This window comes from Brassica rapa, chromosome A08 (assembly GCF_000309985.2).
Source record: "Brassica rapa cultivar Chiifu-401-42 chromosome A08, CAAS_Brap_v3.01, whole genome shotgun sequence".
NCBI lineage: Eukaryota > Viridiplantae > Streptophyta > Magnoliopsida > Brassicales > Brassicaceae > Brassica > Brassica rapa.
This window is the reverse complement of record NC_024802.2, coordinates 19,200,951-19,218,505: the sequence shown is the minus strand read 5'-3', so window position 1 is coordinate 19,218,505 and position 17,555 is coordinate 19,200,951. Positions and strand designations below refer to the sequence as shown.

Sequence of the window (17,555 nt, the reverse complement as noted above, 5' to 3'; positions counted from 1 at the left end):
GTTGAGTTATTTCAATGAATGAAAATTTTGGAATTTTTTATACATATTAGAGTAAGATGTCGTATGGGATTTGTTTATCTAACCTTTTGGTGCCATTTTTATGTTAATTATAGTTCTCAGGAAGACAGACTGATCGCCTTTGGCTGCTACTATGGTGGAAAATTTGAAGAGGTTGATGGTAAAGATCTTTACAATGGTGGTGGTTATAGGATAATGGAAGCTTATCCTAGTCGTTTATTTCCAGAGCTCATGAACCAGCTACCCATAAGTCTCTATGGTCAAAGAGTGTGGTTTAAGTTTCCATATGAAAGTATAGAAGAACGACACTTGATAAGAAATGGTGACGATCAGTTCAACAAGATGTGTAGAGCTTCAGTATGGGTAGATTCAATGGATATCTTTGTTGAGCCAGAGACAGAAGGAGATGAGTCAAGAGCTGAGAACGAGAGAGAGGAGGCAGATTCAGAGGCAGATTCAGAGGCAGAGAGATATGAGGCTGAGAGGAATGAACACCAATTTGATGAAGAACCAAGAGTAGAAAGGAATGTGGCTGATTTTGTTGATGAAGATTTTGATGAGTATGCTACACCTTTATGTTCAGACGATGATGAAGATGGTGTTGAGAGAGATGGGTATTTGAGGTACATAAAAGGCAGTGGTGATCTGAAATTAAGACAAGCTTTTGATAGTTTGGAAGCTTTCAAAAAAGCTATGGTTGACTATGTGCTAAAGCATAGATGGGATATTAAGTATGTGCGTTGGGAGAAAGACAAATCAGAATTGAAGTGTGCCAGTGAAGCTGAAGAAGGAGAAGAACAATGTATGTGGAAGATTTATTGCTCTTATGAAGAACCGTTACAGAAGTGGCTAGTTAAAGTGTTAATGAAAGAGCACACTTGCATGAGGAGTGGATGGTCAAGCCTGCTTACACAAGAGGTTATTGCTGGGTTGTTCGTTGATGACATAAGGGAAAATCCAAAATTAAAGCCAAAACAGATTCTAGAAGAGATTCAGAAGCGTTGGGAGTTGACTGCAACCATAGATCAGTGCCGGAACGCAAGGAAAAGGGCATTAGAAATTATCAAAGAGGAGCAGGACTTACAGTTCTCACGGCTTAGAGATTACAGAGTTGAGTTATTGGAGTCGAATAGGGGCTCATCAGTCCATCTAGAGACAGTCCAAGGTGACGATGGTAGTGATGTCTTTTACAGATTCTATGTCTGTTTTGCTGCGTTGAAGAATACATGGACCTCTCACTGTAGACCTATCTTTGGTCTTGATGGATGCTTTCTTAAGTGTACAACAAAAGGTCAGTTGTTAGCAGCAGTCGGGAGAGACGCCAACAACCAGATGTTTCCCATTGCTTGGGCTGTCGTTGATGTTGAGAATGAACCCAACTGGAGATGGTTTATTGAGAAGCTGCAAACCGACTTACACCTGCAAGATGGTAATGGATTTACTGTGATTTCTGACAGACAAAAAGGGTTGTTAAATGCTGTAGAAGATTTATTACCACGAGTGGAGCATAGGATGTGTGCAAGGCACATCTATGGAAACCTAAAGAAGGTACATCCTAACAGAGCTGACATGAAGGGATTGTTTTGGAAGGTTGCAAAGAGTTACAATACAGCTCAATACAACAAAAGGGTGGATCACGTTAAAGCATACGATATGGACGTCTATAACTCAATGATGATGAAGAATCCCAAAAACTGCAGCCTTGCTTACTTCTCATCAACGTCTTCATGTGATGATGTAAGTAACAACATATCTGAATCCTTTAACCATGCCATAGACCCTGCAAGATATATGCCATTTGTGGAGATGTTAGAGACAATACGCCGAAAAGCTATGCTCCGGATAGAGGCAAGAAAGCTTATATCAATGAAACACAAAGGAAAGTTTAGTATTAAAGCAGTGGAGAGAGTGGAACTAGAGCAGACAAAGATCAGGCTGTGTAACATATATCCTTGTGGTCATGAAATCTTTGAAGTGAAGGAGAAAAACTTTTCATACAAAGTAAAGATGTTGGAGCATAGCTGTACGTGTAGGAAATGGGATATGTCCGGGTTGCCTTGTCGTCATGCTCTGAAGGTAATTGTAGAGAAGAAGAGAAAGAAAGAGGATTACATTGGTGATTGCTATCTCACTTCGAAGTGGAGAATGCAATACCAAACACCGATTGAGGCTGTTCATGGTGTGAATTTTTGGAAGAAGACTGATGAGTCTGTGATTGTGCCTCCAGCAACAGAAGATACAGATTCAGCGTTAGGAAGAAAGAAAATTCCAAAGAGGATAAAAGGGAAGAACGAGTCACCGAGCAAGAAGAAAACAAAGGTTAGACAAGAGTCTCCAACTAAGGTTTCTAGAGAAAAAAGAATCATTCATTGTGGAAGATGTGGAGCAGTTGGACACAACTCGAGAAAGTGCTCTAGCATAGGTGTTGAGATTCAACGTCCACCCAAGAAGAACAAGACAAGCTCGCAGCCAATGCTTAGCCAAGTGATTGACTAGAATCTTAGTTCTATGTGATTCTTTTGCTGTATCTTTCTCATCTCTATTGTGCTTGCTAGGATATGGTTATGTTTGTTGTCTTTTGAAACTAATTGTGTGTCATCTCTAAGACTTTTGTTTGTGTAATGGTATTTTTTTTTTGTTAATGAAAAGCCACTACTTTTGGTGTTTAAAATAGAGGCAAACATGTTTAATAACCGCAGGTTCATCTTATTCTACATAAAACATGACACAGTACAAGACAAGTTCATCTTCTTACTAAATAATACATGACACAGTACAAGACAAGTTCATCTTCTTACTAAATAATACATGTCTTACTACAAACATAATGCAGATTCATAACCAAACTACATAAAGAGCTTATACAAAAGACCAAACACTACAACACACACAACCATGTTCTTCAAGCTCTTAAGTTCCATCTTGACATCTTCAATCTCCTTTTCAAATCCTCTTAGCTCCTTCTCATAACCGCTAACCACACTGCAACAAGTGTGAGTTTCAATTGCAAGAGATTCCATCTCAGATTCACAAACTTGTAAACCCTTCTCAATGGTGCTTGAAGCTCTCTCAATTTCATCGAATTTTTGCTTCATATCCTCAATCTCCTCAACCATTGATTCATCTGTCCATTTGAACAAATGATGACGATTGTTCTACAACAATACGACGTTACGTTAATATCAGTCGGCTCAATATCTTCACCTTCTATCTATGATATCAAATTTCCTATCAAATTCATTACAAAGACAAAAGAAAACTAACTAACAACATTCTGGGTTCATCATTCAATCTCTCAGTCTCTGACATACCTCATCGCCATAGGGACATTTGAAAAAGAGACGCCCCGGGTTAGTTATGGTTTTTGATGTGCGCCGTATGACTCGTGTGCCACATCTACAGTAGGTCGGAAAGCCTCTTCCGCTATCTCCCATGTCGTCTCTGTTTTCCTCTTTTTTCTTCTTTGTTCTGTTCTGATGAAATCGCGATGAACCCTAATTTTAATTAACCCAATTTTTTTTTTACTTCAGATGACAAAACGACGTCGTTTGTCAAGGCAAATCGAAAAAAAAAATTAATTTGGTCTGATTTTAAACCGACCAATACCATTCCAGCCTCGTGTGTGCCACGTCAGCACCCGAAGCTAAATAAACCGAAATCAGATTCGGTTATGTAGTAATTAACCAGATTAGAAAAGTTCATGTCTGAAATTCAAAATAAAACTTAGTTCATGGTGGTTTTGGCTTGATTCAATAGTTTGTGTATGAAAACAATGGAGACGTTAAGTTCATGGTGGAATCGGCCGTTTTCCCTTCAGGGGGTTTCATATATTTTAATACAGAGGTTTTGTTTTATTGTGTTACTTTAACTTTGTTCTTTGCAAATTGGGAACAAATAAACACGGGCCTCAGTAATGTAACAACTTCAACAGAAGAAACTAAATTTAGATGATATCGGCACACTCAGTTTAAAGCCCAACGTTTAAATTTCAGGCCATAAACCCAACAAGTGTGATAAACGCCCATATCACAAGAGAGTTTCCAGTTCGATTAGTTTCCGGTTAAAAAGAACTAATCTGACCCGATTAAAGTTATTCAGCGGGTCAAACCCAACCAGGCTCGTGCCGCTCGTCGATTAGTACTCACTCACTCCAAGGTACTTTGCTGAATCCACACTATTTTCTTAATCTTCATTTCTATCAATTTGAATGGTATCTTTCATAGGATTCGTGTTAAGCGTTGGCTTGCGGTAGTGTCTCTTTCTTGTACTAATCTGGGATGATGTCATTGATTTTGTTGTCTTCACTCTTACGTTTCTGATTCACTGGACATTTTTGTTTTTAATACCAAGTTTAAGTACTTCACTTTATTTTAGTCTCTGTCTGACTTATAAGATATATCAGGTGAAATCTTCTTCATCGCATAGAACATATAACATAATAAATTCTTATATTTAGCAATAAAAAACACATAACATAAATTCAAAATACTTATAGAACGTAAATCCAAATTATCATACTAATGAACTTACAACAATCTCCGCAATCTCCGCGATGAACACGCAAGAGCATAGATAGGTAGATAACAGAAGACACATTCCTTGAAATAGGGAGAAAGCAGAAAGCAACGAAGATGGACAAAGCTTAACAGCAACGGCGCACATAGCCGCAAACGACATGAAGAGAAGAGCCACCATCACAAGCATGAAAGAGACTTTTTCACAAACTTCACGTGTTCCGTGAACTATACGTTTCCCGATTTGTACCAACGCTGCCGCGAGAGACAACGCAAACGCTGTGTTGCTAAACGCCCAAAACATCTTTGTTGCTACCTTTTTGGCTCGAAACTCAGCTTCTGTCGTTCCTGGTGGTCGATTTGATGCGTTGAGATTAGTTGGTGGTGCAAGAATTGGTCCGAGAGTGTTGAACATGACGATGAGTGCGATTATTAAAGTGGGAGCTGCTCGACGGGTGTAACGACCACCATCATCCATTTTTGACTTGAGAACAAATTTTTAGGAAATATTGAGGAGAAAACTTGAGGATATGTAGTAAGCTAAGAGGAATGGGGTTCATCAAGGTTATTTAACTATAGTTAAAAAGATTCAACCTTGGTTAAGAATATGGGGTTGTCTTTGGTGTAATAGAGTTTCCAAACATAGTGTGGTTGGTACATACTCATAGAGTCTTTACATGTTCTATGTTGGCTTATAAAGAGGGTGTTTCTAGTCTTCTATCAATGCCATATTGCTTTATTTAATAATGTGTAGGATCGGTTTACTGAACTTCTTGTTACATTCTTGGTTTCGTTACGATTTCCAACTAATATTTTCCAACAAATTAAGATGCAGTGCTATACCATTTCCCAAATGAACAATTCTGAAATCAATTGTCAAAAGTATGGAAACTGAAGTTTGGAAATTAACACTTCTCTTTAAAGATGCCACAATATAATTTTTTTTCTTTTTTTCTTTGGGTAAAGAGAACATAAGGGCTTGATTAGACATATATATGTATTCAAAACATGTAACATGTAATTTAAATAGGCATGCAGAGAATCAAGAATTTTTCATCTTCACTTTACTGACCACACTGGTCACAAAACGGCATTCCATTCATAGAATTGATGAAGATCCACCACCACCAGTAGTTCCATCCTGACCCGACCCGTTTGGGTAGTACCGATCACCACCACCCAAATCCATAGACTGATCCAACATACCGTAACCATAGGACCCGGAGGAGGTGGGACATGAGGTAGTGGACCATAAGGTATTGTGCCATGCGGTGGTGGGCCATAATGTGGTGGACCGTGAAACCCAATACCACTTCCTCCATAGGCCGGGTCAAACGACGATGATCCACCTCTAAGTGAACATCCACGATCGGTCTCGGACAGACGGTACCGATTAATGAACACATTGAGTGGTTCAACGTAATCTTCGAACCCGAGATTGCTCATAGCCGAAAGCATATCCCCAGCAGTTATTGTCGTACGTCGCTCAGATTGGCAAGTATCGCTAGCTTCAGTGGTCACAAAGCTAATATACTTGGTGGCGCATATTAGAATATTTTCTTTGGCCTCTTCGGAGATTCTGGCTTCCGATGGTAAGATTTTACGCATGATCCTTGTGACGCTTGCGATTGGCAGGTACTGGTCTTGTTCAGGAGGCATACGTACCAGTAGACAAGTTCATGGGGTCTACTTTTTGTTGACTGGACCTGTGGACATTCTTAAGCATACTGTACAGATTCTTGCCGTGAAGATTATATTTTCAGAACAAAAAAACAGTCAAAGGATCTTTCCTAATTCGGAATACGTGAAATTTGATGTTTATGAAAGCCGTTAAGAGGAGCAAACCAAAAAAGATATTATAAGAGTAATTTATAATATGTATTTATTTCGTTGAGTCGGCCCTACAAACAACAATAACACATACGATCCCCACCTCCTCACATTTAAAAGTCTGAGCACAAATTTGATATATAGGAAAAAATGAAATCCAAAAAATTTATTGTGCATGCACCGGTATATTTAATGGCACATATATGAAAGACCAGCAGGTATGCACGAACATGTGAATAGACATATACATAAACTCATTCAGGCATGCATATATATAAGCGTCTTTTCCAAACCTTTACTAATTACTTAAGACATAAAAGGCTCTACTATATTAAGAAGACATAAATAAATAAAAAAGACATAAATCTCAACTTCTTTGATGAAAACTGCAGAGCTTCGATGCATTGCTTGGTCCCTGCAAACTTTACTTGACTTGGGTTATCAATAGATAATCATTGGAATTGATAATAAGGATTAAGGAGACATTATGAGCTCTCTCCAATATGTCAGCTTGGCCGCGATATAGATCCTTACTTGAGCGGATTATGGGTCTGAAAAGTTGTTTCAGAACAGTGATGTTCGAACAAGAATCGGTGATGTATAACTTCATAGCGCGAGACATTGCGAAGAGTGTGTTACAAGATGGCAGGTTCCAGTTTTACCTTGCACTGGACGGTCCAACATGGCTTTATAACAGGATTCAAGATGAGGCTCACACCAACGTCTTTTCCTTTTACTTTTTGGTACCACCTCTTAATTGAATTCAGACGTTAAAAAAAGACTTCTTTGATGAAATGACATTAACAATTAAAACTATTTTCTGATTTTCACAAGGATATATAAACACACTATTTAACTACTCTTAAATGAGATTTATTTAACTACTCTTTAAATGAATAAATCTAAAAGCTAAAATCTTATGATGTATATATATAATTCTAAATTATCAATTTTTTTTCACTCTTTTATGGCCACACATGTACATTTTTTATGGGATTGTTTTTTTATCAACCATAGAGCATATTTATTGAAAGTCTTTTAAGTTTCTCAAGAGAAAATATTAAGAATATGAGAAAGAATGAAACTTATATTACACTTTTATTACACTTGTTTGTATTTCATTAGTTTAAACATTTTTATAAGTGTGTAAATTATTTAGCTAAATTTGATTATAAATATTATTATTATATTGGTAAGAAACTTATATGAATCTCTTATTACTAATGAAGCTCTTATCTCTCTTTTAATAAATGGATTTCATTCGAACTATAATTTTATCAAATTGTAAAACAAAGGATTTGTAAACGTCTCGGCTTCTTTGTCTCTTTTTGGGGTTTTTCATATAAATAATAGAAGTTGATAAAAGGTTTAGTTAAAAAAAAATTGATTTTATAACTTCATCAACAATTTGAGGTTACTTGAAACAATAGGTCTAAGGGAAGCTTCATCCCTAATATCTTGAAAGTATAAAATTGAAAAACACTACTATTAAAACATGAAAGATAACTAGATACGATTTTCATGATAAAGATACATTTTCTGACATTTTAAAACTTTCCAATGTTTTCATCCACATAGCTTCTTTTCAATGGGCAATTGTTTTTATTAAATAAAAATATTAACCTTTTCAAGAACTTTAAGCACATTAATACCCATTAGGTGTTAATTTATATATTGTTTTAGTTAAAAATATGTATATCAAAAAAATTGTTTATAAAATAATTATCATTAACATTTAATTCATAAAACAACTAACAGTAAATATCTTTTAAATGGTTCTTTTATTTTTTAATTAATTAACTATATTAAAATTTCAAATAACTTATATTGTAAAGAAAATTAAAAAATTACAGTAAATCAGAAAGAGTATATGTTATCTAATAAATAAAAGTCTAAATTCTAAGAGCTTGATTTTGTATATTGCTCTCCTCAAGTCTCGCTCAAAGTCAACCTTGGCCTCTTATACCAAGCTTCCTTTCAGAGTATATGTTAATCGTTTCTTTCTTAAATAAAAATTATACACTTCAATAAATTTGTGATTGATAGTCTCTTTTCCTTATTTTTTCCATATGTTGATTTTCAATTTCAGCGTAAGCAACTTAACTAATTTTTTTTGGGTGAAAAATCACATGCCAATAAAAAATTATATTCATAAAAAACAATGAAATGTATAGTTGTTGTAAGCTAAGGTTACATTTTTCCATTTTTCAAAATTGCTTTTGTATTTAGTGGCATGCACAATATCTAGACCAAGAGATTGTAATTAATAGTTTTTTAAAAAATAGCTTCTAATTTGATTGTATACATGTTTTTGGATTTGAATTGGAGAAATTTGAACTTTCAATGGATACATAACCTTTATCTGGTTGGGATCACATTCTATAAATGAGGTTTTAAGCCTAGCTAATCTTCCAGATGAGTGTAACCAATTTACAGTCTATTTGTTGGATATTCTTATGTGCCTAAAGCATAGTGCATTCAACGTATCAGGAAAGGTGAAAGTGTTCCTAGTGAGAGCTGAACTCAAAAGAGAGCGGTTTTATAACTTGTCCTCAAATTTTTCACTACTAGGCCACTGCCAATAGACTGATAATAAGCATAAGTGTGATAACATAGAATTCAACATTTTTCATCTTTAAAATTTTTATTTTGGCATAGAGGAGCAAGGAGACAGACTATGAATCTAATGGTTGAATCAAAAGCTATTTGTGCGTGTATATGAAATTTGTTCCTCAGGCCCAGGCATCGATATGCAGTCTGAACTGAGACTAGTCTCACTCGCCTAATAGAGTTGAAATCGTTTTGTTTTTGTGGCGTTTACATGACTACGCGCACACAACAATAAAACAAAAGATCGTAATCTTTGACGGTAGCTTTGACAGGTGGAACACTCAGAAGTTTCGATGACGTGTGCGCAATCTTGGCCGGCGAACATTTTCTCCATGTGTCACCGTCTATGTCGTGGATGCTTCGACATTTTAAAGATGGGCCGTGACAGCCCAATAGTATAAACATAGGACCCACTTTGTGTGCCATCTCAATTCTATTGGTCCAACTGTAAAAGGAGCTGTTTGTCTTCTTCACCTTCCCGTTCCTACTCTTAATTAAACTGATAAGGACCGTCATTTATTTATTTTTAACAACGTCGCCTAAGTTATAGCCATGCATTCTTAAAAAAGTATAAATTTTAAATTAACATATGTAGAATAGATGTATAAGAAACATTGAAGCTGTACTCTTTAAAACAAAAACAAAAACAAAAACAAAAACATCGAATGTGTACAAGTATTTCTCCTGCATTTCCCAGATAATTAAACACGTAATACTCTAATTTGAATATAATCAATAACAGGCTACTGTTGAAAGATATCCCATCTGAAATTTATTCATGTTTCTTAAAGTTCCAACAAAAATGTATTTGTGTTTAGGTGTTTTATTAATTATGGTGATGAGGGCGCAGAACATAATTTGCATTACTAAATGTTTTTTTATAGTGTCATTTCAAACATAAAATTTAACATTTTGACTAGAGATTATGGTATACTTTAGACTGCATCACTAGTTAAGAAAATTTTACACATATATATATTCCCCGAGTAATGTTATTGCTAACTCGAAATAAAAGGAGAAAAAGCACTTCTGAATGCCTTGCCAGCTTAAAAAAGCTTTGAATCGCCCTCTTGAAAACAAAATTTATAATTTTGAATAAGTTATAGCCTTTATGAAAACCATAACGCCTGATGAAAGGTTTATTTCACCTAAACACGGTCACGGCTCATTATATTAATTAGCCAGCTTCTTTTATCACCAAAAACAAGCAACCAACACCGTCACAACTTGTTGACAGTCTTCCTCTAGGTACTTTTAATTAACCCAAGTTGTCAGTAGAGTGGCTTTAAATAAAATCACAAGTGATTAATTAGATATCTCAAAAAGAACATTATAAGAGAAAGTAAATGAAAGTTCAAACTAATTCATAAGTGGTTAGTTGATTTAAGAAATGGGCATGCATTAAATAAATGATCGCGAAGAATCGTAAAAAGGTCTTGGGCTTTTAGGTTTAGTGATTTGAAAGCATAGTAGTGTTTTAATTAGGTTTCGAGTATATAGCAAAGAGTAATGATCTAGCCACGAGCTGTCTTGAATACGGAACGGGAAAAGTATGGCGTCGAGTACCTTCTCATCATGGCGTATGAATGGAAAAATACCTTCAGCCATACACTCTCCCTTTCTCAATATTTTCTCTACTTTTCCATTGATGTGGACACAAAAATAACTGGAGGATTTACTTATATTATAAGCTTGAGTACTGAAAGAAGACTAAACTATGTAAACCAAGTGGTAAAAGTTGATGTGGAGTAAAGCATAAATCTGTTGGTTCTGGTTTCGGTTTTTGCTGGAAACAAAAATGATATTACTTGAGCAGACAAAGATAGACTCATGTTTTAGCACTCGTTAAAAATCCAAAACCGAACTAATAATTTGTACAGTTTCATGGGGATTAGTTGGATTTTGGCCTAGGTAACCTCTGATTAATAAAAAGAAGAAGACTATACTATATAAAGCCTTACTAAAAAAAAAAACTAAAATAAAATAATTAAATAACTATGTAGTAACAACAAACAATCAAAAGAACACATAACAAATGTAGAACATATAGCTCCCGCACAAAGGAAAAAATGTTAAAAGGTGACTTAAAGTTGATACAACAAATATCAAATTTGAATCAAATGGTTAAAAAGATTTCGAGTGATCATTGAAATACTTTTTTCCTTTCTCAAGAAATATCAACCTGAGGTTACGTATATACGTTCATTGGCAAAAGTTTATTTTGATAATGCGATTGTATGATATTTTATACAGACTTTTAAAAGGTGATTAAATGAATTTGATCATGCTCCGACCACCACAGCAATAGTCGTTACGCGTACCATTTTAGAAGTACATTAATTAGTGGTGTATTAGGTGCGCTTATAACATTTCAATACGTGTGCATTACGAAGTTTGCTTGCACGGTTGCACCCTAGTTTTGATGATGTTACGTTTTATGGAAGCACAATCATGTCCTATTTACCACTTAATTCAAATCAAAGCACTCGGACATATGCGAAACACTCTACCGAGGTTAGTTTTTATTGTTTCAAATGAGTTTCCTCGTAGCATCGAAATACTCCTTCTTCATTATTTTTTTTTCATACCAATTCATGCTGTTGATAGAAATAGGTTATTCATGTGTAGTCTGTTAGATATTTGGCATATCAAGATCTAGGTTATGTGATTATTTTGGATATATATTTGATTATTATCCAAAGTTCTGCATATCCATTTATTCATTGCAAAATCCATGTTACTCAAACTCAATGGTCTTTTTTTAATTAATCACTACATAAAATGTTAAAGGAATTTAGGGAGTACTATTATTTGACTTAGTTTGTACAAAGCACGAAAACAGGAGGAATCAACTAAATAAAGCCATTAGCTATTAGAAGGAGCACTATTTTTTCAAAAGTCATTGTGAAACTGTGACTTTAAAAAATCAAGTAATTCTAGAAACCTTATACTTTACTAATAAAAATGACATGGAATGGAAGACGGTTCGAGGGAGAGGAAAGCGTGGCCGTCGCGGTCGTGGTTCTTATCACTAGTTACTGTCTTTCATTGTATTGTTGGTTGTTCTAGTCTCTATCTTTGTTGTTTCATAGATCGGGATTAAATCATTCATGAAACTTGTTTCATGCAAACTCTATCAAACTATAAGACTCATAGTCTTATCCTGTAATAGTTTATGTTTAATTTGAAAGCCTTTATTCAAAAAAAAAAAAAAAAATGTCAATTTGGGGTTTATGGGGAATTGTTAAGGTTCTAGTTAATTGAACCGTGACAATGTCTATATCTACAAGCTTCATGATCTGTCACTATCCGTATGGGAATATGAAACCTACTTAGAATTCGTGACGAATAACAAATCCGAATAATGAAAGTTGAATTAATTAATCATATACGAAGTAGGAAGAGACAAGGAATATAGCATCAAAACTAAAAAAGAAAAGAAACCACTAAGCCAGCGATCATCTAATCACAGAAGAGAACAAATCTTTTTAAAAATAATAATAATACACAATCACCTGGAAATTCGCTTACTAATCAAGACATCTCGATAATCCTCATCATAATCATTTTAATTCTTTTTTATATAAAAAATAAATAAATTATCAGAGGACAGAGGTAGACCAAAAATAATCATTTGGTCTTCTACGTGGGTTTTGTATATATATTACGTATGGGGACGTAGCCCATAACTACGCGGGCACACACCCCTCGCTTTTAAAAATCATACAAAGACAAATCCGAAACAATCTCGAGTAGTGTAACACATGAAACACTACGTCGTCGTTTCGTTTAATCAAGCGTAATTATTTAATAATATATCGTGGTTTCTTTTTCTGGGCTGGTGGGCTTTTTATGTCCGCTTCCTCTCTCTCCTCCTTTTTAAATTATTATTTCTTTTTTTTTTCTGGTAACAAAACTTTCTTTTTTTATAAATTAAAAATGTTCAGTGTTTTTATTTAGCTATCTCTCTCTCTCTTCTGTCTCTGTTACTTCTCTCTCTCTTTCTCTCATTTCTTTCTTTTTTTTTTCGAATAGAATCTCTCAAGGCTTTGCTCTCAGATTTGGAAATCTGATCAACAATCCGGTTATTTCCGGTTTAAGAGAATGTGCGTGTTGTAACCGTAATCTGAGAGAGAAAACAGTTAAACCCTAGATTCAAAACCATTTCTCAGATCTCCGGAGAGTGAGAGTGGGAGTGATGAGTCTATGATGCAAGAATCGCTTGACGTCGAAGAAGAAGAAGTGATATCGAGCATTCGAAGAGACGATTCATTGCCGTTAGCCAAACCTCCTCCGATCATGACGCGATCTCGATCGCAAGTAGCTACGCGGCGCGTGACCCCCACGCCGCCTCCCCTGGAGATCGAGAAGCCGCTCCCGAACGGGGATCTCTACATCGGGAGCTTCTCCGGCGGTTTTCCCCACGGATCCGGGAAGTACCTCTGGAGCGACGGGTGCATGTACGAAGGCGAGTGGAAGCGAGGGAAGGCCTCCGGGAAGGGCAAGTTCTCGTGGCCGAGCGGCGCCACCTACGAGGGCGAGTTCAAGTCCGGGAGGATGGAAGGGTTCGGGACCTTCACCGGCGCCGACGGGGACACGTACCGAGGCACCTGGGCGGCGGATCGGAAGCACGGACACGGGCAGAAGCGCTACGCCAACGGAGACTTCTACGAAGGGACGTGGAGGAGGAATCTACAAGACGGGAGGGGACGTTACGTTTGGAGAAACGGGAATCAGTACACCGGAGAGTGGAGAGGAGGAGTTATCTCCGGGAAGGGGTTGTTAGTGTGGCCTAACGGTGATCGGTACGAAGGTTTATGGGAGAACGGTGTGCCGAGAGGGAGCGGGGTGTTTACTTGCGTTGATGGGAGCTCTTGCGTTGGGGCTTGGGACCGGAGTAATGTGATGAGGAGTTTCTTCGACGGTGTTGAGAAGAGTGGTTTGGTTGTGGCTGCGACGAGGAAGAGGTCTTCGGTTGATAGTGGAGGTGGGAGTTTGGGCGGGGAGAAGGTTTTCCCGAGGATTTGTATTTGGGAGTCTGATGGTGAGGCTGGAGATATCACTTGTGATATTATTGATAACGTTGAGGCGTCGATGATTTATAGGGAGAGGGCTTCGGTTGATCGTGTGCGTCAGTTTAAGAAGAATCCTTGTTGGTTTAACGGCGAGGCGAAGAAGGCTGGGGAGACTATATCTAAGGGGCATAAGAAGTATGACTTGATGCTGAATTTGCAGTTGGGGATCAGGTAAAAGTTCGTAACTTTGATGAAATTGGATTGAGTCTGTTGTGTGTTAATGAAAGGTTGTGATTTTGTAATTAGGTACTCTGTTGGGAAACACGCGTCTGTTGTTAGAGAGCTTAAACAGGCTGATTTCGATCCAAAGGAGAAGTTTTGGACAAGGTTTCCGCCGGAAGGGACCAAGACTACGCCGCCGCATCAGTCGGTTGATTTCCGGTGGAAGGATTATTGTCCTTTGGTGTTCAGGTATCTTTCTCGAGTGTGTTTTAATTTAGCAAGTTGCTGAGTTGTGTTTTGGGTTTGCTGATGTGTCTTTACCCGAATCATTGGGTTTAGTTGATAAGTTCGTATGTTGAAGTTTGTTTCTTTTTGTGGAAATTTTGTTTGTAGACGTCTCAGGGATCATTTCCAAGTTGATCCAGCTGAGTATATGCTAGCTATATGTGGAAACGAGGCTCTTAGGGAGTTATCTTCACCTGGAAAGAGTGGAAGCTTCTTTTACCTAACGCAAGATGATAGGTTTATGATCAAGACTGTGAAGAAGTCGGAAGTCAAGGTTAGTACTTAGTTGTTGCCGTCTTGTTTAATTTATTTTTATTTTTTGACCCTTTTCTTGTCATGCTTGATTTACTTAATTAGCGGATGGGACACCTTTTTGGTTTGTTTGTTTCTTTGCTTTCACATTAACTTTGTTAATCATAAACTCCACTAAGTCCGTGATTAGCTAAAATGAAACTTGACCTGAAGCTTTTTGTCTTCATTTGCTTAGGTGCTTCTGAGAATGCTTCCAAGTTACTACAAACACGTCTGTCAATATGAAAACTCCCTCGTGACTAGATTCTACGGTGTTCATTGCGTGAAACCCGTTGGTGGCCAGAAGGTAATGTGTTGTTTCATCTTAATGCTTTAATGGGTTTTTTTAATATTTCAGAAAATTTAACCATAGTCTGTTTACCGTTTTATCAGACTCGGTTTATCGTCATGGGAAACTTGTTCTGCTCCGAGTATAGAATCCAGAGACGGTTTGATCTCAAAGGGTCTTCCCATGGACGGAGTACAGCAAAGCCTGAAGGGGAGATTGATGAGACCACGACTCTAAAGGACCTTGATCTCAATTTTGCTTTCCGTCTTCAGAGAAACTGGTATCAAGAGCTTATGAAGTAAGCTCCATGCCTACTCAGTTTCTTTTTTTTTTTTGCTTGTGCCACTCGGCAACGTAAACACGTTTCTAATGATGATCTGTAATTCATGACCAGGCAAATAAAACGAGACTGTGAGTTCTTGGAAGCGGAGAGGATAATGGATTATAGCCTTTTAGTTGGTGTGCACTTCCGTGATGACAGCACAGGAGAAAAGATGGGGCTTTCTCCATTCGTTTTGAGATCTGGTAAATTTAGAGACATCATTCTCTCATTGAAGTCGACCTGTCTGTGAGACTCATGTCAAAATCTTGTGCAGGTAGGATAGATTCATATCAGAATGAGAAATTCATGCGTGGTTGTCGCTTCCTTGAAGCTGAACTTCAAGACATGGATCGGATTTTAGCTGGCAGGTAACATAAACATTTATATCTTGACAATCACTTGTCCGGGTTTTCTTAACATTGACTTCGCAGAAGAAGCTTTTTGCATTCATATAGCCTTTTGATTATTACAGAGACATGTGTAGTGGTTGTGAGATTCAGCTAGTGTATTAATAAATGTAGGAATGATGTATAACTTAGTTGGCAATGATAGATAGGTGTGAAACAGATCATGTGGTCCTGTCTGCTCAAAGTTTTCAATCTGTTTTTTTTTTCTTTTAACAGGAAACCATCGATAAGATTAGGTGCAAACATGCCAGCAAGAGCCGAACGTATGGCCAGAAGAAGCGACTTTGATCAGTATACATCAGGAGGAGGAGCTAACTATCCATCTCACGGTGAGATGTATGAAGTGGTTCTATACTTTGGAGTCATTGACATATTGCAAGACTACGACATAACCAAAAAGATTGAGCATGCTTACAAGTCGTTACAAGCAGATCCTGCTTCCATCTCAGCCGTTGATCCTAAACTCTATTCCAAGAGGTTCAGAGATTTCATCAGTAGGATCTTCATCGAAGACGGCTAAAGAATGATGATCTGAGAAAGGCTAATAAGGATTTTACTAACACTCTCGGCTTCTTGAGATGGGATAATGCGCCAAGCAGGATAAAAAGGTAATCTCAAAGATAGAAGAAAGCGACTTGGAGTTTTTAATTTATTTCTTTTTGAGATAATTAGTCAAAGTTTTGGGGGTTGGGGGAAGCTTTATCTATTTTTGTGGTGAGCGATATATTTGTATATGTGAATATAGATTGTGAAGGTTTAGTACATAGTAATTACAATGGAATTCAAAATTGAAATTGGGTTTTGGTGATTTCAGAATATTTGGAATAATATGTGTACAACAAGTCGCATAAAAGAATTCTTAAAGAAAAGAAGAAAAAGTTAACCCCATTATTTTAATTATCTCATGGGATGCTTCTCTAACCATCTAAAGTAAGGGGTCCATGTTTTTTGGTGAATAAATTTTGTACTAATTCAACTTTACCACTTTATAGAAACATTGTTTTGAAATAAGAATTAGTTGATCCCGTTGATCTATGTATGTAGTAACCACAGTAATTCGAAATAGTTTAATGTGGTCAAAGAAGGGAAGAGTTGAATTGGGGCTGGTTTTATGAAAAGCAGAGAAAGCTAAACGAGAACACCCACACATGTCTTTTCCTTTCATTTCTTCTCTTCTTTACCATATCTTTTCAAAAAAACGTGTCTTCTCTTAAATCTTTCAAGTTTCATTTTCCAATCTAATCAACAATCCACATTGCACTGTCAATAATTCTCTTGATTTTTGAAGTTGCTTTTTTCTAAAAAGCCTAACTTAATATTGTATTTTAGTTATCTTGAAAAGTATGTTTTTTACATTGAAAGAAATAAATTGTATAGGTTTTCGTACAGTCTTTCTGAAGTAAACAATTATTGTTTCTCTTTTAGTTTAATACATCTCATAATCCACATAATTGCTTTCGTTGGTAATAATTTAATAAACAACCTTTGTTACACAAGTAAATGTTTAATGTAGATAATAACTTAAAGACACGAGCCACATGACATCCTATTCACAGATCCACTAGATGTTAAAAGCTGACATACTATCTAACAACTACAATGCCTACATATTATTAGATTACATCAATTTGGAATTTGAAATCAGTAAACAAGAAGAAATCCTACCAATAGTGTGCTGAGGAAGAGAGACTCAAAGTCCAAAAAGTGAGAAAATAATAATTAAAAAAAAAATTCAAGTGATTGGTTAAGCCC

At 36.5% G+C, this 17,555-nt stretch overlaps 2 protein-coding genes across 3 annotated transcripts in view; both read left to right on the top strand.

Annotated features, from left to right (window-relative positions):
- The window catches only part of LOC103836262, a 37,699-nt gene extending 25,530 nt beyond the window's left edge, over positions 1-12,169 (top strand). Inside the window, exon 3 of one of the 2 annotated variants that reach the window (XM_033277970.1) lies at positions 53-12,169. In XM_033277970.1, coding sequence (XP_033133861.1) covers positions 53-2,514 — 2,462 coding nt within the window. In that variant the 3' untranslated portion in view covers positions 2,515-12,169. The remainder of the gene's footprint in view (positions 1-52) is intronic. The other variant, XM_009112508.2, reaches the window with a different exon arrangement.
- Positions 12,170-12,933: 764 nt separating this feature from the next.
- On the top strand, positions 12,934-16,611 carry LOC103835719 (phosphatidylinositol 4-phosphate 5-kinase 1). The gene is made up of 8 exons (XM_009111913.3): positions 12,934-14,218; positions 14,294-14,458; positions 14,603-14,768; positions 14,982-15,092; positions 15,179-15,372; positions 15,469-15,599; positions 15,671-15,764; positions 16,020-16,611. The coding sequence occupies exons 1-8, from the start codon at positions 13,179-13,181 to the stop codon at positions 16,321-16,323; spliced, it is 2,205 nt and encodes a 734-aa protein (XP_009110161.1). The 5' UTR covers positions 12,934-13,178; the 3' UTR covers positions 16,324-16,611.
- The last annotated feature ends 944 nt before the right edge of the window (positions 16,612-17,555 follow it).

Bases quoted from the DNA above. Each gene is read 5' to 3' on its own strand.
- LOC103835719 (XM_009111913.3), top strand. From the start codon at position 13,179: ATGATGCAAGAATCGCTTGACGTCGAAGAAGAAGAAGTGATATCGAGC. The intron at 14,769-14,981 runs GTTAGTACTTAG...TCATTTGCTTAG, and splicing joins TGAAGAAGTCGGAAGTCAAG to GTGCTTCTGAGAATGCTTCC. The intron at 15,600-15,670 runs GTAAATTTAGAG...AATCTTGTGCAG, and splicing joins TCCATTCGTTTTGAGATCTG to GTAGGATAGATTCATATCAG.